The 23,950-nt window shown below is 35.7% G+C and overlaps 1 protein-coding gene across 1 annotated transcript in view; it reads left to right on the plus strand.

Moving 5' to 3' along the window:
- Positions 1-23,434, plus strand: part of LOC110114658 (calcium-transporting ATPase 5, plasma membrane-type) — a 34,806-nt gene extending 11,372 nt beyond the window's left edge. Inside the window, exons 11-22 of the mRNA XM_020847607.2 lie at positions 65-232; positions 1,434-1,493; positions 7,698-7,862; positions 8,849-8,965; positions 11,759-11,857; positions 11,940-12,077; positions 12,441-12,541; positions 21,918-21,963; positions 22,082-22,216; positions 22,424-22,531; positions 22,637-22,728; positions 23,071-23,434. Coding sequence (XP_020703266.1) covers positions 65-232; positions 1,434-1,493; positions 7,698-7,862; positions 8,849-8,965; positions 11,759-11,857; positions 11,940-12,077; positions 12,441-12,541; positions 21,918-21,963; positions 22,082-22,216; positions 22,424-22,531; positions 22,637-22,728; positions 23,071-23,227 — 1,386 coding nt within the window. The 3' untranslated portion in view covers positions 23,228-23,434. The remainder of the gene's footprint in view (positions 1-64; positions 233-1,433; positions 1,494-7,697; positions 7,863-8,848; positions 8,966-11,758; positions 11,858-11,939; positions 12,078-12,440; positions 12,542-21,917; positions 21,964-22,081; positions 22,217-22,423; positions 22,532-22,636; positions 22,729-23,070) is intronic.
- The last annotated feature ends 516 nt before the right edge of the window (positions 23,435-23,950 follow it).

Raw genomic sequence — 23,950 nt, forward strand, 5'->3', positions numbered from 1 at the left:
AAGTCATGTGCTTTTTGATTTCTACTTTTTTTCTTCAAGCAGCTTCTGAATGTTGTATTTGCAGATGGATGCTTTTAAAAAGTGTATTGAAGATATGACATCTGTTAGCCTCCGCTGTGTTGCTTTTGCATACAATTTATATGACATGAAAAATGTGCCCGGTGAAGAAGCGAGAGGCGACTGGATGTTACCAGACAACAATTTAGTTCTACTTGGCATTGTAGGGATGAAGGTCTGTGGCTTATCTATTCAAGTGTTTCCAATTTAAATATTCCCGAGTTACCCAATGCATATTTTTTTTAGTAAGGCTGGTAAGCAACATTTGATGACACATTAATTGGGCAAACTACATTGATTCTTCACTATCACTATGTATGATAGCTTAGTAATGTGGACCCCTATCACTATCATTATCTCTTTAGATGTTCTTTTGGGAAAGTATGCTTTATTATTGTTTTACGGATTGTTTTCTATGCTCAATTATATGTATATTTTCTTTGATTATTGTTCAGGCGTCATATTTAGTTGGTATCAAGTGTGGCATTTACCAAATTCTTGTTCTTGAATCTATCTTTTATGTGGTGTGACTATCTTCATAGATATTTTGCATATTATCCCCTCGGTTGCAGAAGAATGTGGCATATCCTAGCAGATTATGTAAACTAGAAAGAATGTACTAATGGGTTTAGTTAGCTACTTCATTTGTGTAAGACCGGAGCATCTATAATGGATTTGTTTTCGTTTTTGTAGTTTTAAAGCTAGAATAAATGGTAAAGTGGTTTTGCGTTTATATAATATACCTAGATTGAATATTAGAAGTCATATTCTTAACACTATACAGTTCTGATAGTCAGGCTACGCAAAATTGGCCATGCTTATGCAAAAATAAGCTTGCTTTATATGTGAATGTGTTTGCATTTGAAATTTTACACAATCATCCGTCTTAACTCCACGTGCAATTGCATGCGCGGACATGTTTGGACGTTTTGAGCTCTGATATATTAGATGTTCTCAATTTATGAGTTCATTTATCATTCTTTTGATTTCATCATGTAGCATGAATTTAAACATATTCTACTTGTTCCTGGTACATTTTTTATTTGTTGTCATTGGCAAGAAATAATTTACTTTTGCATTTCTTTTTGGTCCACTTTCTAAAGATTAACATCATTATCTGTGGTATAGCTGGTGAAATTTATCATAATTTTAATTGGATTAATTCACATAAAAATCAATTTGTGTAATTATGTTATACATTCTTTTTATTTCTACAAGCAACCCGCTTGAGCACTTCTGGAACAATACTCCTGTGTTTTAAGTCGCAAAAATTTTGGAAGGTTATTAGTGCAAATTTTCCGTCCTGTATCTTTTGCCTTGTATATGCTTTTTTTTTCTGTTCTCATGTTTGCACTTATACATTCATTAATTTGTAGGATCCTTGTAGGCCTGGTGTCAGAGATGCGGTGGAGCAATGCAGTAGAGCCGGTGTCAAGGTAAATTGGCCAACATATATTAGGAAATTGATCAACTTTAGCATTGCTAGTTTTGTACTTGATGAATAGAAGCTTTCTTTGTTGTTTGCTATCTGCAATAAAATAATTGCTTATGTATTTTTCCTGATGAAAGGTGTTAATTACCATTTAAGTCCCTTATTTTTAGGCCATATTATGCCTCCTATATCCTCATTTTTAAAAACCCTTCACTTTGATCCTGAAACATTTGGGTCACAAATCACAGAGTTCGATCTATTAACATAACAATCAACTCAGAAAAACTGAAATAGAAAGACATAAATACACCTCTATTTTTCCTCCATTTCCTATCTTTTCTTCTTGATTGAAAAATTGCATCTCTTCTGCTCCAAATGCGCCGTCTCCTGCAATTTCATCTACTCCGGCCACTCCAACACATCTTGCTATTAAAACTCTGTTTTCTTCCTCATCTCCCACCATCTCTCTCCTCTGTTCTATTTCCTCTTCTTCTTTATTGTCAGTGGAGTGGGCAACTTAACCTCAACTACAATCATGAACTCAAGCTTGGAATCTCTAAGTCTCATTTCTAAGAAATCTGTTTTTGAGATTGAGAGTTCTCCCCATAACTCCATTGCTGAGTGATGTATCTTGTACAGATCATTTGTGAATGATCTAACCTAGAACAAGTAGAAATTGTCATTTTGGTTTTCATTGGAGTCTCATGGAAATCTGTGGCTACAGTGCCCTTTTTATTATTGGTCAATGGGGCCTGTTTTGACCCAAAGTTCAGCTTCACCATTCTGCGCTAGGTAAAAAAAAAAAAAAAAAAAGGATGGGGCTGCAATGCAGATTTTTTGATGACCAAGTGCCATTGATGAAATATATAAGGTGCTACGTTTTTGTGGTTAAGAGCACTCTTTTTTCTCGGTTGATGCTTACAGTTGTGTCTTAAGATGTCCCAAATTCAACCTATTGCATACATACCTATTCTCTTAACCTTCACAATGGCAACCTGCACATCACGGGCTTACACCTCGGCAACATAGAACGTAATGAAAGGATATTAAGACCTATTTAGTATTCACAAAGAAAAAAATTCATATACAAACAATATAAACAAAATATATCTATAAGAGAAAACAACAAAAGAAAACCAAACTTTCATTTTATTATCATAAATTTATATAATAGTACATTATCAAAATAGAATTACTGCATGCAAAATAAATATGAAATAATAACATAAATAAACTACCCAACTCTTGAAAGAAAACACATAAATGAACTACTTCAAAATTTACAATTTTCAAAGATATGGTATGATTGGTAGATCTGCTCTTGTGGTGATGACCCTCAAAGTATTTCAGTAGAACCTACTATAAAAAGAGACAACAACGAGTGAGTTTGATAAACCAAAATCAACATTACCGGTCCATACGGGACCGGCTTACGGACGAAACTAGCGGAAGTTCCGCCTCCTGTACGAGTCGCGCAAGCCGCCAGGTCTGAAAGAGTTGTTTAGGAAGGTTTTTTGAGTGAGTTAGGAGGGAAATTTGAATGTAGGGGCTGCTTAGAGATTTCCTTTTTGATTGTATGCATTAAATAGTTTGTTTTCCTAGGATTAGAGCATCTTGAATTTGGCTTAAATTTGAGATATCTTAGGTTTCTTTTGGGCTCTAACGGCGTCTAGAGATTTGGGAGAGATAGATCATACTCTCAAATAGGGGATCAATTGTATCTTTCTTTATTTCTTCTGCTAGTGTGATTTCTTCAATAAAAATTAGTGTTTTGTTGATTTTCCATTGGATTTGTGGACATTTTGCTATTTTTCATCTCTATTGATAGGATTTACTTGAAATCTTCAATTGTTTCATATCAATTTGATATCAATGCAAATTTTGGGACCTTTTGGGGGTTATTTCTATGAATTTCAGCGTCTGTTTTTGGTCCGGAGGAAGAGGGATTTTCTATTTTTTGGAATCGAGATTCAGATTTTTAGTCCAACAAAAATTCGGGTATTGATGACGGCCAAGAAAGTGGATGCATTGGAGGAATGCCTTGAAAGGGGATCAGACAAATGAAATATGAAATTTCAGATTTAAAGAAAGAAATTTCAGCATCCATGATAATTTGAAAATTTTCATCCTGTGGGAGATGTTGAAGAAAGTGGTCGAGGGCCAAAACAAAAAAAAATGTCTTCAGAGGTGAGGGAAGTCATCGACAACCAGGAATGTGGAGAAAGTTCTAAGCCAATAAGTCAAAGGGAAGATCATGAGGTGGATACTAAAAAAAGAGAAGAGAGAATACCTCCCCTAGAGCCTATTCTTTGGGAATAACCAGGTATAGGGTATGGGGAGAGGCGTGAGGAGGTAGGGCAAGAACAAAGGGGTGATGAATTTGAGAGGAAATAGGTAGATTTTGAAAGAAAAAGAAGAAATTATGACTGAAGGGTGGCTGAATTTGAAAGGAGGGGTTTATTATGATCCAAGGGGTGTTGAATTTGAAAGGAGGTGGGAAGTTGATGAAAGGTTTGAGTATGAGTGTAGAAGGGATGATTGAGACACTTCGGGAGAACCCCCCCTTGGGGATGGAAAATTATGGAGGGAATAGAGGGAATGGAGGCGATCCGAGGGTGAGGAAACTGAAGATGCCAATCTTTGATGGGGAGGATGCGCATGAGTGGATCTACAAGGTTGAAAGCTATTTTTCCATCAATGGGTTGATGGAGGAGGAGATACTAACAACAGATGGCTTATGTTTGGAAGGGAAGACTTTGGCTTGGTACCAATGGAGGGACATGCGATGACCCATACAGAGTTGGAGGGAGTTCAAGGATTGTTTGGTAGAACGTTTTCAAACCTGTAGGGGAGGAGACTTCTACGAGCAGTTCTTCGCCTTGACACACATGCCCCATGCATCGAAAGGCAAGGAAATCATAGTAGGATGTTCAGTGATAGAGTACCGGGAGAGGTTCAAGTACCTTGGTAGCTGATTGGACCGCCTTTCTGAGACACTATTATTGGGGAACTTCATGAAGGGACTGAAACTAGAGATCCGAGCAACGATTAGAGTGATGAGGCCTCGTGACTTGGGAGAGACTATGGAGCTAACTCAGTTGGTGGAGGATTAGAGGCACCTGGAGAGAGGAACAGGAGGCATCAACTCAGTAGGCTTGTACAGGATGAACACCATTGTATTGGCATCCACGGAGCCAACACCGGATACTCTTCGGGAAACTTCGAAGGAAAAGACTGCAGGAGGAAGACTTGGGGACAACTTCAAGAATCTCAAAAAAATAGAATTACTGGAGAAGATTACGAAGGGGTTCTGTTTCAGATGTGATGAGATGTATACGCCGGGGCATAGGTGTAAGGACCGAGCTCTTTAGGTTCTTACCATTTGTGATGATGAGGGAATGAAAGAGGGTGTCATCTTTCGATCTTGTGGTGGACAAGGTGAGTTTTTGGGAGGGGAGTATTGTTACACCGGTCCATTGGACTGGTCCAGTCAGTCCATACGAGACCGGCTTACGGACAAAACAGGCGAAAGTTCTGCCTCTTGTACGAGTCGCGCAAGTCGCCAGGTCTGAAAGAGTTGTTTAGCAATGTTTTTTGAGGGAGTTGGGAGGAAAATTTGAATGTAGGGACTGTTTAGAGATTTACTTTTTGATTGTATGCATTAAATAGTTTGTTTTTCCTAGGGTCATGGCATCTTGAATTTGGCTGAAATTTGAGATATCTTGGGTTTCTTTTGGGCTCTAGCGACGTCTAGAGATTTGGGAGAGATATATCCTTGCAAATAGAGGATCAATTGTATTTTGTTTTATTTCTTCCGTTAGTTTGATTTCTTCAATAAAAATTACTGTTTTGTTGATTTTCCATTTGATTTGTGGAGCATTTTGTTGTTTTTCGTCTCTATTGATAGAATTTACTTGAAATCTTCAAGTGTTTCATATCAGTAACTTTTATCTATTAATGCACAAACTGTAAAGGAATGAGACATGTAGTATGACCAATCAAATAGATAGGTATAACACATGATAATGAACAAATCAATATAATAATGTCATATGTCATGGTTCCTATGACGGGATCTAGCATGCTAATGTTACAATGTATGTGTCAAATTGCTACTAATGCAATATCACTTCAATGTTCACGTATGCAATCATGTTATGTATCATCATATCTTAATATGCCTTATTAGTCATTCATCATTTTCAACTCATGATTATTTATATATTATCTATAGTTGATTTAGTCAAAAACCTTGCACCTAGAAAGTAAACGCTAACTCTAAGAAAATTTAATGATTTTTTATAGAGTTATCACTCTGTGGGCCCGTCGGCCTCGTTAGCCAATATCCAATAGGGTTCCACTGATCTACATACCATTACATGCTGCAAATAGTTTCTATATTTTTCATAAGCACTTTTTAAAAGTTGTTATATTTTCAATATGATGATTGCTATTTCATATTAAGATATGATTTGCAATGATGACATTTATTGCATTCAATAGGAGTGCATACATTAAAATAGGTTTATATTAGGGGTCAATATATATGAGTTTATGCAGTAATAAGTCAAGATAAATCTACTTATGCAACGAATTGTTCCATTATGAGCATAAAAAGATCTTTATGAGCGTATGCATATAATAAAAATTTTTACAATAATGATATAATTGACAATTTAATCAAATTATCAAAGAGCCTAATATAAATAACACAAATTATGTTCGTAACAAAGAAGGTATATTTATTCAATAATAAGTAACAATTACTTACTGCAGTTGGCACGAATTCCAAATTAAATTGCCTGCTCCATTCCACCAATCGAAGGCCCTACAAGAAGCAAAATTAAATAATTATAAGCTTGCATTCAAGACATTAACATTGTTATCCAAGTTGATCTCAGCCTTAAATAAGATTGTAGAGGAAAATAGATGTGAGAAAATTTAGTAGGTTTTATGATAGAGAAGGTTTTCTCACTGTTGGCTTTCAGTCAAAGGAGAATAAAGGTGAAGGACCTCTCTGACGATGGCGGTGAGAGACAAAGCTGAAGAGGAAGGAGAGAGAAGAGGTTCAATGGCTGGGGCTTCAGAAGAAGGAAGAGGATGCTCGGTGGATGCGAGGAGGGAAAATTGAGAGAAAAGAGAGAGGATGATTTGGCAGCTATTGAGAAGGGGAATATGATGCCCTAGGTTCTCCTTTAATCTTCAATGACGAGTGAAGACAATCGAGGCAGTAGAGACATGGGGTGGGAAAATCTTGTGATTCTCACGATTTGAGAGATAGTTGCGAGCTAGAGATGTCATTTGATTTCTCATGTGCGAAGGAGGGGTGGGGCGGTTCGTTTGGTGCTTGCTTTGGCGGATAGAACGCCTGGCCCATTTTGGTCCGAGCTTATAACACAACCATTGTTATTTCTTTTGCAACTAGAGATTTCCTGATTGATCCTTGTGAACTATTGCGTGTATATAATTTAGTCTTATTTCTTTAAAATTTTTTATCATGTTTTATTTAGCTGAAGTTTCTATTGTTCTTTTAGAGGTAAGCGCTACCATTTTTTGAAGGACACAATTATGAGCTGATTCGTGTTTCTTGATAGTGCAAGAAAACATCTTCGTCAAGCCTACATGAACTCTTTTTATCAATCCTTCTTAGGCTTTTATGTTTTTCTTTTTTTGTTCTTTTGTTTATCCGTGGTGTGGTGTTGTCTACTGAGAAAGATGTGATATTTATTGGTGTAAATGGGTGATTAAAGAAGTTACTTTACTAATGCTATGAACCATTTTATTTTTGCATTTTGAAGGGTAATGATCAAGGATATTAGCATCGTTCATAACACGGCACACCCAATTCATGGGACTCCCATCATTGCAAGGCTTGGGAATTGGTAGATTTATGCCACCTTGAGTAAACATAGAGAGTCTATTTCTATGATTTGAACTTGTGACTTCCAGTGTCCATTGGGCAAGGCTAACCATTGTGCTTAGAAGGCTTATCTCTTAATTTTGTGGTCATTCATATTCTTCTTGATAAGTTGATCGTAATCTTTACATTTGTTATGACCTAATCTTGATTTTTTGTGATTAATATTTTAATTCAAATTGAGTGCTGATTGTTTGTTTATTTCTTTCTTTATATGTATATATTTAAAAAGTGCTTTTTTTTCTGTGAGATTTTTCTTAATGCTACACTACACTGTTATGAACCAAGTAGGTACGTATGGTCACTGGAGATAACCTTCAGACAGCCAAAGCAATTGCTTTAGAGTGCAGAATTCTTCAATCAGAAGAAGAAGCAATAGAGCCAACTATAATAGAAGGACAAGTTTTCCGTGCCTATTCTGAGAAAGCTAGAGAAGAAATTGCTGAAAAGATAACTGTAAGATCAAATTCAATTTCATCCTTATGATTATCTTGTAAACAATTGCTGAATTTGAATAAATGTGACATAGTTTAAAGAATTCTAACCGAAAGAGAAATTAATATTGTTCGGAAATTGAGTTTGTTAGGTTAGTTATTTTTTTGATATAAACATAAAGAATTTGTCATCGTTTTTTTTTTTTTCATAATTTGGTGCTCATCTTTCATGCATCTTATCCTGAAACCCTTTTAATGTTCTGAGATATATCTCTTGGGAAGGGGTACAAGTTTTCCTACTTTTTTGCTGCCCTTATATTCTGAATTTATTTGATCCACTTTGGCCAATCATTTATTGCTTTTGTGGCGTACAAATGATGTTGTTTATGCTGCATAATAGATTGAAATATAGAGCTTATTTTATTGTTGGAAGCCTTGCGTTGAATTAGAAAGCATTATAGTTCTTTTTTCACCTAATGCTTAATTTCCCTAGGAAGATCCAAACTTTCTGACCTACATAAGATCTTACTGGAGGTTTTGCCTACTCAATGATTTCATTTATCTTGCACTGTGGCAGTTCAAATTTTATGATACTTATTACACATTATATGCCATACTGAAGTTTCAGAGCATTTGAAATAATGTCGGTTTTCTGAAGCTTTGGACAAATGTTGCATTATTAGCCCCCGCTAAGAAATAGTAGTATTGCTGCAGGAGGCTTTATTACTGCAATACATTAATACTTATAAACTAGTGTTTTCTGAACTGTTTCTAGTAATAATACAATGCATGCTTACCTAGAAAACTTTATTTTCCAAAATATTTCCATTTTTTACTTTGTATTGAGCTTTTGCATATTCCTCTTGTAGAAACTAAGTTTCTGGTTGTGATTTTGACCTTGTTATGTTGGATTCTTTTTAATGGTTTGAATTAAGCAGTTTTCTTTGTTTGAACTTTATTTTTTGACTTGGGATTGTCAGGCAGCATTCATATGAAATTTTCTTTTAGGTAATGGGAAGGTCCTCTCCCAATGACAAACTTCTACTTGTACAAGCTTTAAAGAAAAAGGGTCATGTGGTTGCTGTTACTGGAGACGGTACTAATGATGCTCCTGCCTTGAATGAGGTATCACGAATCTATGCATGTTTTTTTTAATTTTTGTATTTTTTGCATTAGTAGTGTCCAAATCACTCATTTTGAGCATGCTGAAGAGAGCAATCAGATTAACCTAATAGAAACAAAACTAACATCACACTCTATCCAAGGAATCACACTGTTTTGAGAATAGCCTCTCAAACTCTATATCCCAGGAATCACCATTTCTGTCATGCACTATTCCTAAAAACAAAACTAACATCACAGTTTACAAAGTAAACTCAAACATACCTGAGGTCTTTAGATCATCTTCTGTTGACAACTAACTAGCCCGACAGGCCCCACCTCATACCGATTCATTCTCCAATTGACACAACCGTTCGTTCCCTCACGTAACTCCCCTTACAACAAAAAACTCTGAAACGAACTGCTTTCCCTCTAAGTCGACATTCACATGCAGAAGCTGGAGCCCCACACTCCCTCTTGTTCTCTGTTGATTGTACGCAGGAGCCCAGACAAAGGATCCTTTCACTCGATCCCCAACCCTCGCACACATGCAACTTCGTCTGCATGCGACCAAACCTATTTGCGCTGCTCGATCATCCACATGCAGGAAGTCGCTTTTGATCGCAACACCAGCCCAGCCTCGTAATCCGATCATGCGTCTCGAATCGCACCTCTGTCTACACACTCACGTGTCACTTTCGGTCCACGCCCAATCCTATGCGAAACTGCACATGTGCGCCCCCTGTTTCTGCCCGCGATTTCACTTTGTTGACTATAAAAAACATAACAGAGAAATTCCGAAGCAATATACATACCTCCGAGCTGGCCCACCTCACACTATCTTCCCAAAATACACAACTCTTCGCTCATGTAACTTCCTCACACGACATAAAATTCCTTGGAATTTTATTCTTTCCATCCATTGGAAACATACACAAGCAGGAAGAAGAAACCGCTCAGCCTTGCCTCTCTGTTCCTCATGTGAAGGGCTGAAGCCCATCTTCCTCCAGCTGCTCATCGACCCTCTAGTGAGACCCGCTTTGGCTTTTGTCGCCTGTGTGAACACTTGATCCGACGCCCTAGGATTCCGTCTTCAACACCCTAGCCTCGCTCATGCCCGATGCCTAAAGCCCCCATCTTACGCCACCTTCGCGTGAGAGATCCAAAGTCACACCCACCTCATCATTCTTCTGTTGGATCGGAAGTAATGGCGAGAATGAGAGCCTGCTCATTGCCAAGGTAGCCATATTTCTTCCTTTTGCGCGCTTCTTTGGCCACATCCCGTAAATCCGCCAAATAGGATTTATAGCAAAAAGAGGGAAACTAAAGATTTTAGTGACCTAAATTTTATTTGGCAAGATTTGTCATCATCTTGCCCAAATATTACATAAATTCTACATCCAAATAGCACGTATGATCAAGCCTTATACACGATCAATTCAGTTTTCTTATCTGCCGTAAAATATCGCCTTTAACATTTTGCCTGCGAAGATATGAAATTCAAATTGCTAGCGATACATAAAACTAATTCCAGTCAATTATATTGGTTCTAATATTTAAAATCATAATTGCTAAAAAAAAATTATTGCAAAATTTAAACGGGCAGTCACTCAATCGAAGATCTCGTGCTGTCGACCTTCATCCCCCATAACTAAGATTTTAAAATAATGTTGTACATTTCCACACTTCTTCCATAAACTAAATATATTTTATCCTTAATTGAGAGTGCTCTTCTAATACGTTAGGAGGGTTAATTAACTGTGAGAGCTTGCGCTCATAGGAAGTACGACTCGGATCTAAATAAACCCTAACACTACTCTCAGGAGAAATCTGGTCAATTTTAAATCCAATCTACCTCACGAAAAATGAGGAACCTTTAAGCTTGCGAGAGCGAGGCTCGCGCCTTATTCTATTCTTCATGAGCGAACATCCCTCTTCTATGTGCTTAAGGAATCATTCCACTTAAAGCTTTGAGCCAACCCTCTTTAGATAAAGATGCTCTCATTTTCATCTTCTAGATGAGAAATCATTGTTATTAGTGCTACGCGGAAGTCTTTGATGGCACCATCTCCTAGGTTTAACCTAGTTTAATGCTAGTTTGTTGTAATAAAAAAGTGCCTATATCATTCAATTTAAGATAACTATAAGATTAACCTAGAATAGATAAGCTAGTACCATGAACATAGATGCAAAATAGTAATATGAAACACAACCACTAATAAAAGCATAAGATTTATGTGGTTCAGTCAAAACTGGCCTACATCCACAGAGCCTCACAAGATGAGGAGGCATAGATAAATCTACCATCAAATATATGGAGTATGAATTGAGAATGATAACAAAATAGATCATATTATCTTCTCATAAAGAAACTAACATTGATGGAGTTCTCACTAAATTCAGAGCTATATTTCTGAAAGAGAAGGCTAAAAATGAAAACTATAATTCATCATACCAACTAAGCACTCAAAGCAAAATTAATCTCCTCCATTTGTTGTGCATATTTGGAAGGGATGTCACAAACTTTATTCCTCAAGAATTCCGATCTCAAGAAGCATGTACACAATCACATAAGCCTCCAAACCACAACTCAATATCACACTTTCTTATGACAAACTCAAAGCTGCTGCTGCCAGATAACTGTCCGATTGTTTGTTTCACAGCAATAATCGATCCAGTCACGTGAAATAGAAATAGGGTTATTATGATATCTACCAAGATGCATTGGTTTGATATAATGCACTACAAAATATCTATTTCTTCTCATGCCTTCAACATAGTGTACCAAACTAATTCACATTAATATTGATTTCTTAGGCTGATATTGGTCTTTCAATGGGATTGATGGGAACTGAGGTTGCAAAAGAAAGCTCTGACATAATTATCCTTGATGACAATTTTACATCAGTTGTGAAGGTTAATTGTGTTTCTCTTTATTTCTTCTTTTGAAACTACATCGAATATAAAGACTGAAATTTTATTATAATGTCGTTTCTAGGTTGTCCGGTGGGGTAGATCAGTGTCTGCAAATATCCAGAAGTTTATCCAGTTCCAGCTCACAGTCAATGTTGCAGCACTTGTGATTAATGTGGTTGCAGCTGTTTCATCTGGTGATGTTCCTCTAAATGCTGTTGAGGTGAGAACACTTGAAGAAACCTCCAAAACAATGTAATTTATACTGAATATACTACCTCAGTTATTCAAATTAATGTTGCCACTGAGCTTTGTTAAAGGTTTTTGATCAAATTATGTAGGGCAGTTTCTGCTGGCCCCTTTAGGTGCACTTGCAAGCAGTTGCCTGCGATCTTTATGATAATCATATTATCTGATATTATGCTACCTTTCTCTTCATAATTTATATTAAAATCTAGAGCAAAGGTTTGAAATATTTTGATGTATTTCAGTTTTAGTGCTTACGTATCACATGTTTTAATAGAAAATTCCAAGTAGTTGTATTGTTACAAGAATTCATCTAGGAGATTATTTCTTTTCCAACCAGCTTTTGTGGGTTAATCTCATCATGGACACTCTTGGAGCGCTTGCATTAGCAACTGAACTACCAACAGACCATCTGATGAAGAGACTACCTGTTGGTCAAAGGTTGGTGTTCGTTATTTCTTTTTCGTTTAGTTTATCCCTTGATACCTACATTAGTAACTTGTGTGGAAGTTACTTCTGAGTAAGCTGTTTTGCATAATTTTCCTGTTGTTCAACCTTGATTTACTATTTCTTAATTCTGTATAGAATTGCACTTATTGCAGTGTTTTTATTTTTCCTATGTTTTCTTTTTTGGGTTCAACTCCTTACAGAGCCTTCAAAATTGTAGCTAAAAAATATTTCTGACTCTTAGAAAAAGAGCATAATAATCCAAAGAGCCTTCCATTTTTCTACTGTTGGAAACTCCAATAGCTTTAGTGATTGTCCTATGCCGCTAAACTGGTTTTTCATGCATAAATTTTTCCATTGAGGATGATGCATACAATAGTATAGATTTTCATGTAAATTAAAGTAAATACAAATATACTACTTTAAATAAATCTAAAAGAAACCAATAATCAAGAGATTGAAATGTAGGAGATATGTTGCGTACAAGAGTCCATCTACGAATGATGACGAACAATATGCAATAGATATTAGATCATTCTTGCAATCAACAGTCATCCAATAACCAAGCAGCTGCACTTATCCTTTGACGAACGGTGCCAGTATGCAGATGAATATACAAACCTATCTATGGTTAACAACAAACGTTTGACAACCAATGATGAATGTGTACAACAGTGCCTCCTTAGGGACACCTACAAGCAACGGTGATTGAGAAGCTACAATCATGAAAGTGTAAAGTACATTCACCTTGTCGAGGCTGAGAGCTTTGTTGACCGAGTATAATTAAAAGTCTTCTATTTAATGACTTCAAAGAGTCTAATAGTCAGATATGAAGGTGACCCGATGTATGGAGGGAACCAATTGATACATCATCAAAGAAAGACTGACGATAATGAGAAATATATTCAAGACTTCCAGCAACTGCAAGTATCTACAAATCGCTGCAATAAACCCGTTGATATGCTACTAGTGGAAGGCCCAAATTACGGCGCTAACGACACGAAGTTAAATGGCTTTATGAATGATTTTGTAGAGTCAAAGAATGAAAACTTGAAGAAAAAATAATAATGAATGATATCTCATTCTATCATCTCTTCAAAAATGCTGGGGCTTCTGAAAATATGCCGCCCCATTCGTGTGAAAGCCCGGAGATCAAGCCCCTCAACTCAATATCCTACTCTCGTAACAAGTTGGGGACAAGGCAATATAACGATATCCGAATCTCCCAATGCATGTGATGTAGAACGGGTAGGAGGATTAGATCTTAAATGTGTCTTGAAGAGCAAATACAGAATCTAAACAGCAGCTTTTGGCATTTCTGAGTGAGAACAGCCATCAATTTTGGTCTAGAATACTGGGACAGAGGTTGGGGATCCTTCCAAGGAGCTGGACAGCAAGTTGTATGGCTCAGGAAATCAGAACAGCAGCCATAAGAGGGCGTTGAACAGCAGCAGGAGAGTTCTGGCAGCAAGCTACACTGATTTTCCCTTGCTGAAATTTCCAGGGCAGCAGCAGTTTTGAAGCGCCAAGTTGCTGGGAAACAATAAACGTTGTTGGAATTCTCTGGCTGCAGTCTTAGAAGGCAGAATACTCAATGTCCAAAGGGGTTTGGGAAGAGATTTGTGGAGGGGAGTCAATATACGGGCCAGGGAAAGTTTCGGCCAGCAGGGAATTATGGTGGAGATTAATTCCCAAAGTAACAGGAGGCGTTTTGGAAAGATCTAAGAGGTGGGAAAGATTTTAGAGGAATTCCAGCAATGTGCCAGGCCGTATGTGGTGATGGGAGGATTAGGAATTTATTTCCTAATCCTGAAATCAGGTTTTAGGATATAAATTAAGGCTATGAGCTCATGTAAATTTCGGTTCCTGAAATTGGGAAATCTTTCCAAAGATAAAGGGTAGGTGTTTAGGAAAGGTTTCTTAATCTAAGCCAAAGGGAAGGGGGCCGGTGGCATTAATGGACCAAGGAGCAATTAATGTGATGAATTAAGGCCACTAGATTTGGAATTTGGAATTAGGAAAGTGAGGTAATAAATCCAATTTGAATTTGAATTTCAAATAGATTTAAATTAAGAGCATTCCTAAAATAGATTTGATAAATTAGGAAAGATTTTGAATTTCAAATAAAGTATTTAGAATTCAAAATTCTGTCCAAAATTTATCCAATTCTAAATTGAGCATGAGGCGTAGAGAGGGAAAATGAGGGGATGAATTAATGAGGCATTCAATGCCAACTTAAATTAATAAACTAAATTTGGCATGAAAAGATTTCATCCCAATTTAATTCAAAATTTAAATAGACTATGAATTAGTAAGTTTCCTAAACTAGGGTTTAGAAATTAGGCAACTATTCAAATTTAAATAAATTTGAATTTGATCATTAGGATAGTTACCTAAAATATGAAAACTAATTTAGGAAAGGCTTGATGGCAAGTGGAGAGGAGAGGAAACCAAGGGGATGGCCGGCGGCTTGTGGCTTGGTCGTGAGAGGTGGTGGAGCTAAGTCTGGTTTGGTGGAAGGCTGAGGTGAGCTTTGGTAGGAGGGGTTATGGGGTGGTGGTTGGTGGTGCGGATGGCCGAAAGGAGGGGGGCGGTGAAGAGTATAAAGATAACGACGAGGAGCAAAAAGAAAGAACAAAAAAAAAAAAAAACAAGAGACAAAATATTAAAGATACAACCGCGAGCCCGGACACATCCTGCGGCTGACGGGTACTACGTTGCCCTTCTCCAAGGGACTTCACGCCACGAGCCCGGACCCATCCTGCGGCTGGTGGAAACTCCAAATCCCTCCCATAGGGATTTCACTAACGTTCTTCCCAAAGAACACAAGTGCAAAAACACAAATTTTATTAATAATCCATCATCCTCATACAAGAGCAAATGCCTCTATATATAGGCCTTAAAAGAAACTAAAAGACAATTTTGCCCCTTGGGCTTACATAAAACAAATCCCTTAAGTAAGGGTAAAAAAAGAAAAATGCATAATTAAATAAAAATTACAATTAATAAAATAAGATAAAATGAAGGGATATCGGCCGTCGATCTTCAGCTCCTCCTCGGATAGGCATGGACGGTTGGATGTCCGCATCAAAATGAGAAAAGGGAGCCTACATCAGAACAACAAGGTGCTTCGCGACAGTCAAATGGCAACGCTACGATTCACCTATAAGCAAAACCAGTGAATAAGTAGTAAAAATCACGGGTCATTAAAGTGCAACGCCATGCCACTGGATATTCAACTTTCGTACAAGTAGACAAAAGTCATTAACAAGGCCCGAAATAAAGCCCCTTACATTCAGCAAAAAATAACCTATGCAATCGACTATATTTAAAAATGCAAAACGCTTATTTGCACTGCATGCAAATATCTTAAAATGCCCCCCTCATACACGCATTATGCTTCCATGACAATATGTTACATATGTATGTGCATAACTTACATAATGTATTACATGAGCATGTCATATGACATCGCTATTGCATAGTAAGGATCTCTTATGTGCATTAGTAGGAAACCAATATAAATCAAGTGTGTTATTTGGCACTATAAATGCATTTCAAAATTCATCCTCTGCATAAGCAGAGGGTTTCACTCAAGTGTGCTATTTGACACCACAATTGCATTTTGAAATTCATATCATGCACACATTCGAATGCATTGCACGAAGTATATCCAATGACATATACTTACGTAGGCTCTGATGAATGTGTTGTAGGTACACATGTGACGTCTGAGAATACCGCGTTGGTTAAGAAATACATTTATATTCAAACTCGATCCTATGTCGGCTAGTAGACTGAGTCAACAAGGTTCAATCAATAAAATAAAATGTTTATAAACTCCCCGGTGATGGCTGCATTGAATGTGAAAATCAACCGAGGGAAATCACATATTTTCAAATTCTCCCAAATGCCCATAAAATCCAAAAATAACAAATGTTAAATATATTTAAAATTAAATATAAATCATCAAACACCTAAAGCACAAAAATCGATCTACCCTCTGCAACAATTTACGGAGGTGGACAAATATGAAAACTAATACAGCTCACAAAGAGCTAATGTCTAGTCGAGGATATCATTAGGATCCATTCTCAATCTGTCTCTTGCCGGTAAGGACTTAACACATCCTCTAACCGATGATTTTGCTATTAAATATCATCACACTGTGGATTTTGCCGCTTAATGACGCCACAGGTAAACGGTTATAACTGAGACCTTTTGAACTGGATGGTTTTCCACGAAATAGCATCATCATATTACGGTCATGGTCTGAGCCCGTATGCTCTCCAATGGAATTAAATCCTTGAGATATGAATCAATATGATATAATCGATATGGAATAAAGCTCTATGTTAGCTAAGGTGGATTCAAATTTGTCCTCTTAGACAAGCATCCACTCCAGGTCTACAAGGTACCCTTAGACAACGCAACTTATGGCTGCTGACAATGATCCTTTTTTCGGGTTGGGTCGACTACCTCCTTTGACTAAGTAGACTAGAGATTGCGATGACCTGAGATGACATAATAATGGGATTTTGATCGGGCTCATCATCACCCCCCCCCCCCCATTCCCCCCCCCACCCCCACCATTCGCTTTAAGTGTAAGATAGTGATATTTTAATTTTATATATCAAAATTTCAAACACCAAACCAATGTTGCTACTATTCGTTGGATATTGCGTATCTACGGGTATGACATATTCATTGATGACTAGCCTTAATCGAAAGTTCTCTCTCGTGATCAGGAGGAGTAATTAACTATAGAGTCTTCCGCTTATGGGAAACCAAAACTCAGTTTATAAAGTCCTCGCAAAATGAGGGCGAAATCTCTGGGTAATATCTTATCTTCAAATCCAATATGCCTTTTGAAAATTTATCCCGGAACTTAATCCTTAAACCCCCCCCCCCTCCCCCCCTCTCGTGATCAGGAGGAGTAGGAGTAATTAACTATAGAGGCTTCTGCTTATAGGAAACCAAAACTCAGTTTATAAAGTCCTCGCAAAATGAGGACGAAATCTCTGGGTAATGTCTTATCTTCAAACCCAATCTGCATTTTGAAAATTTATCCCGGAACTTAATGCTTTAACAACCCCCCCCCCCCCAAAAAAAAAAAAAAAAAAAAAAAAAAAAGCTAAAGGCGCGAATTTTCGTAGAGCACACAATTTTTATCTTCTAAAGAATATTCATGATTTATAGTTTCCTCGATTAGATTAGATTCTAGTAAACATGATTCTGGTGTCAGTGAAGGTTTAACAAGTTTGAGCGTAGAATGAAAAGGTTTCATTTTATGCAATCTAATTAATGGCATGTGTTTACTAGCATATCACTTGTAATATGCCTAAATATTCAAAGATCCAATAAGGCCTCACTAAGGATTCTTAGTAAATTATAACTTAAAATAACCCTAATTTCTTATTAAGATCTACAAAATGCATAATTATGACAAGATAGTCTTGTGGTAAATCATATTTAATCACAAGACTTCAAACCTACCATAATATTCAAATACATTATGGTTAAATATTAAAGTGATTATTCAATTAGTCCCAATACTTCTAGATGGCATATTGTTCTGCAATTCTATGTATCTTATTAGCCCATGTTCTTGTTGTTTTGCTAGCAACCTATATCAACAAGTTTGAGCATATCCTTTCCAAAATCAAATAAGTGATGCTATTTAAAATATTTCATATTATAAATTCATTTTGAAAATATCCTTAGGTTATGCCTTCTATTGAATATAGGTATGTAATTTTGATCTTACTAATATTTATCTTATATTTGTTTAGAATCATGACCTACTCATATTTATTTAAGTTGCATCATTTATTGATTTTTTATCTGACCCAATTAATACGTCCTACTTTTGTTCGATAAGATAGCACAACCATTAGCTGTAATATCAATTTGATGTAGGATGGTTAAGGACAATGAAAAAATATACAAGAATCATAGTCCACATGTAACCAACTATTAAGGTTTGCAAAATTGATTGTTTTAATGTAAAAATAGCAAATAGCCTTTATTCATTTGAAACAATAATTTAATAGTTGTCAAAATCTGAAATTCTATAAGAAAATTAAATAACAAACAAAAATTCCAGCAATAATCGAGTTTACATCATGAAAAGGAATTGAATATGTATCACACATAAAATTTGAATCATGCGCACACACTAGCTATCAAACAAATTAAATAGGAAAAATAATATAAATCACCTAAAATTTAGGCCTCCCGTCAGTGCAAGGAGATTCACCATCTGAAGTACTAATCAACACTGGCAAAATACTTGAAAAGAATATACGTGCAATCAGTACACACATATAAGAATTGAGAAAAAAAATTATAATTGTCTCTATACTCAATGTTCAATTCATTTTACACGCCTTTAGGGGGTCTCATTTATTGCTCTTAATAGACTCAATAAAAAACAGCTCAAAATCTGTTAAGACCTATTCAAATACAACAAGTTTCAATACATTTTTAATGAATTCCAACAGCTTTAAACCTTCCATGGAAAGTCTTGAATTCTTGATTTATAAAGTTCTGAATTCTTTTCTATTCCAAGATAACACAAAAAAGGGGACAAATAAATAATGCCAAACTAAGAAATGACAGCCAAAATCATAAGACAATGAGGCGCTAACAGTGAGATAATTGAATAACAAAGGAAACATATTGATGTGAAACACTAGTATTGATAGTGGGGTGCTGGAGAATAGATGTATGCCAGGAAACTAATATGATAATACTATGTGCATTGTAGAATAATTACTAGTGCAACCTCTTGCAAATGTCTTGTAAGAACATCTATGACTAATGCTAAAAGATATGAGCTTAAAGCTAATCTTTGATGTAATCCAACTGAAATAGAGAAATACTTGATCAAACAACCTTGTGTTTGAACAGAAGTAACAACTCTTGCATACATATCCTTATTGACTTGAATATAAACATTGTTAACTCCTTTCTTTTTTAGAAGTAATAATGCTTAAGTTCAAGTTATTAAGGATATGTATGCAAGAATTGTTGTATTCAAATACACGGTGATTTAATCAAGTATTTTTATATTTTAGTCGTATTGCATCAAGGATCGGCTCTATGCTCCTATCTTTTTTTCTTTAGTAATAGATGTTCTTACTAGACATTTGCTAGACATTTGCAAGAGGGTGTATTTTGGTGCATGCTTTTTGTTTATGATTTGCTTCTTGTTGATAAAACTAAAGAGGGAGTTTAAGGAAAAACTTGAATTATGGAGGGCAACCTTAGAGTCTAAATTTTTTTGTTTGAGTGGATCTAAAACCAAATACATGGAGTGTAATTTTATTAGTAATAGGTCTAGTGGAGGGATTGTGACTATGGACAATCAAGTCATTAAAAAGAGTACACATTTTAGATAGCTTGGGTCTATTGTTCAAAATGATGGTGAAATAGATGGGTATTTTTAAAATTCAAGTTGGTTGAAGTGGAGGAATGCATGGGACCTATTGTGTGATAGAAAAGTACCCCTCAAACTTAAGGGAAAATCCTATAAGATGGTGGTGAGACCTCAAATGCTTTATGGTGTATAATGTTGGCCATTAAAAGAGAAATATAAAATTAAGTTGAGTGTTGCAGAGATGAGGATGTTTAGGTGGATGAGTGGACTTATCTTACAAAGGAAATATGAAATGAGTATATACATGAGAAGGTTGGAGTAGTTCTAGTGGCAGATAAGTTTAGAGAGAGTCGCTTTAGATGGTTTGGTCACATAAAACATCGGCCTTCTGATGACCCAGTTAGGAGATTAGATGTATTAGATCTAGCTTATGTTAAGAGATGTATAGGTAGACCTAAAAAAGTTTGGTTAGAAAGTAATAGAAATGACCCTTATTATATTTAAATGAGAATTTGACTCTTAATAGGACAATGGGAAAAAAATTCATGTAGCCGATGCCTTGTAGTGTGATAAAGGCTTGATATTGTACTATATTTCAATTGCTTTCAAGGATTCCTATATAAAAAATTCATTTCAACATGAAATAGAGCAAAAAAATTTCAATTTGACTTGGACTTCATACATCAATTACACAACCTAGGGTTTTCATAGCTCAAAAATGTAAGTAGTCGCACCAACTCATTCCCTCAATATTATATCAACTTAATTACAGGGTGGAGTTCTTGAAACAAGGAACTATGCGTGATAGTAAACTTACCAATAAATATCACTAAACTTACATTCGCAATGGCACCTTATCACAAAGCACCATCAAATTTATCTTGAGGCAGTGTCTTTAGGTAGAATTGGAATGTGTGATAGACATAATATATTTTGGAATTACTAAACAGATTGATGAGCGATGAATATAATGTAAAGGAAATTGTAATCAATGTGTAAAAATAGAAAGTAAAACTTTAAAGATCTAAATTTAATTAAAGTTTCAAATACTCCGTTATGTTGAAATGTGAATCATCTATCCTCTCCACCCCCTCCCCCTTCTCCCCTTTCTTTTGTTAGAAAAAAGATCAAAGTTGTTTGACATTTTAGACACACCCATGCGTGTCTGTTTTATGTTGTGATCCTAAACCTCCTCGGAAAGTTCATGTATTATTATGAACTATGTGTATGCAAAAAAAAGAGAGCGAAGCATGCTTATAAAATATAAATTTGACACAGAGTAATAATTTTTGATATATGAAGGTTAAAGGCTACGGGTGTTTTAAGTTGATGTTAAGAAAAATAATAGTGAAGATTGGTTGAGATTCATGGATTCTTACATGTTGTGAGGTGAGACCTAAATTAACTGCCAATTCTTTGATGGTTATTCCTTGTTACCTCAAAGGCTATTCACCTTCTAGAACAACATTCACCTGCCTTATGCCTCATGAGAACCTAGTTGGGATGTCTTATATTCTAACACGAGTGAACTTATAGTTCTCTGATACTATTTGGTATTATAGCATGCACACTTAGCCTCTCAAGCCTAGCATGATATTGTCATGCTTACTTGCTCAAGTATTCTCTGAAAACAACTATTTTTGTTATAGCATGCATGTAAGCATAACAATATATTGTTAGTTTCTCAATCATAACAAGAATACTATTTGGTATTATAGCATTCACATTTAAATTTTGTTTGGAATATTTTTCTTATTGTTTTCTAAAACAATTTTTTAGCTAAAAAATTTCTTGTGAAAGCATTAAAAAAACTGATAAAAAATTGTCCAAAACGAAATCTTAGTCTCTCAAGCCTAACATATGCTTATGCTCATTCAACCATAATGAACTTCCGTTTACTTTCATGAGTCTTTTTTGGCACTTTCCATAGATATTAAGTTGTTTTTTGATGAACGTTTTTTTCATATACGATTTTCTTGTTCTTTCAAGGGAGCCGCTTATAACAAATGTGATGTGGAGAAACGTTGTAGTACAGGTATTAGTTTTGATTTCCACTAAAATGCTTATTAAAATGACGTGCTTACATGCAATCAATGGTCATTCTTTATTTTGATATCATTAATGTCACTTATGGATTTATTCTATAAATGTAGGCTGTTTACCAAGTGACTATTCTCCTTGTTCTTAACTTTGGTGGAAAGAGTCTTCTTAATTTGACGAATGAAACGCAAGAATATGCGGCAAAAGTTAAAAACACTTTCATATTTAATACTTTTGTCTTTTGCCAGGTAAGTGCAGCTACTGATTTAAGCTTTTAATGTTTGTCAAATTGTGTGAATCAATTGTATGAGCAATTTGTTCCTTTCTTTTAAATGGTTTTGTTGATTTATTACCAACTTGCACCATCTTACTTCGGAGGATGGTTTCTAATCCATTTATGCTAGTTTTTATATATAAATATATTTTCTAATGTTGACGATAGAGTTTTCCTGCAGATTTTTAATGAGTTCAATGCTCGGAAACCGGATGAGATTAATATCTTCGACGGGGTTACACAAAATCGGCTTTTTATGGGAATAGTAGGGATGACATTTCTTCTTCAGGCAATGGCCATATTTCTGCTGTATTCTCATTAAAGAGTCCCGATCGAGGATTTTAGCACGCATGGTTTTCTTTTTTCTAAATATTCTTCTTATTTATCATTGCAGATTTTGATCATTGAGTTTCTAGGGAAGTTCACTTCAACTGTGAGGCTCAGCTGGCAGTTATGGTTGGCTTCTATGGCAATTGCTTTATTAAGGTACCGAGCATGAGATAAAAACTATAATTTTTCTTATTTTGAGAGTAAAACTGCTCTAGTTCCCCATGATATTAACCAACCAAGAGCCACACAATTAATAAACTGTATGTTTATATGATTTGTTTGAACATGTTGTATTGTTAGTAATATCATTTTTTCCTTATACTAAGGCTTCGTTTGGGATGGCTTTTTTACTGCTTCTTAAAACAACTTTTTAGTACAAAAGTTGAAATTCTTGTATTTGAAAGCTGCTTTAAGAAGCAGCAAAAAAGCCGTCCGAAACAAAGCCTAAAACTAAGCTTGCCTGATCTTTATGGATTATGATTCCTCCCATTTTCTCAGTTGGCCGCTCGCTTTTGTTGGAAAGTTCATTCCAGTACCAGAGATTCCTCTTCAGGATCTTTGCCGGGGTTTTTTCAGAAGACAAAAGTGTGAACCTGAAGGTTTGTTATCTCAGCATTCTGCAGGTGATGAAACTTGTAAACCAGAAGAAATTTAACTGACAAGTCTAGATAACAGGCAAATGTCTATTCAACCAGTAATTTTGCATAATTGTGAGTCCAATATCTTGTTCAATTACACATATAATCAGTTATAAATGTGTTGTGTATCAGCCTTGTAACATGCATGGCTAACTATTTTGCTCCAGGACATCATTAAGTAAAAGAAATGAAATGCAATTCCGGTTATTTATTGTTTGATTAAATCATTAATCATTGATTTAAGCTTTTCAATCCCCTTTAGGCTTCATTTGGGACTACTTTTTTTCTACTTCATTTTCTAGTATAAAAATTTTAATTTATGTACTAAAAAGCTGCTTAATATCCCAAACGAAGCCTTTCATTTGGGACGGAAATGAAGCCTTTCGTTTGGGACGGCTTTCTTATTGCTTAAAGTAGCTTTTTAGTACATAACTTTTAATTTTTGTACTAAAAAGCTGTTTTAAGAAGCAATAAAAAGCCGTCCCAAATGAAGCCTTAGGCTTCGTTTGGGACGGCTTTTTTATTGCTTTCTAAAACGGAGTTTTAATACAAATTTTTTTATTTTTGTACTAAAACTCCGTTTTAAAAAGCAATAAAAAAGCCGTCCCAAACGAAGCCTTAGTCTTCCCTTCAATCAAATTCCTAGCAGCCAATCATAGCCTGAGTCTGTTGGTTTTCAATTACGATAATATAATGTGTTTAAAGGCTCTTATGAATATTTTTTCTTCCACATTGTTGAG

Source organism: Dendrobium catenatum, unplaced genomic scaffold (genome assembly GCF_001605985.2).
Source record: "Dendrobium catenatum unplaced genomic scaffold, ASM160598v2 fragScaff_scaffold_1163, whole genome shotgun sequence".
Lineage (NCBI taxonomy): Eukaryota > Viridiplantae > Streptophyta > Magnoliopsida > Asparagales > Orchidaceae > Dendrobium > Dendrobium catenatum.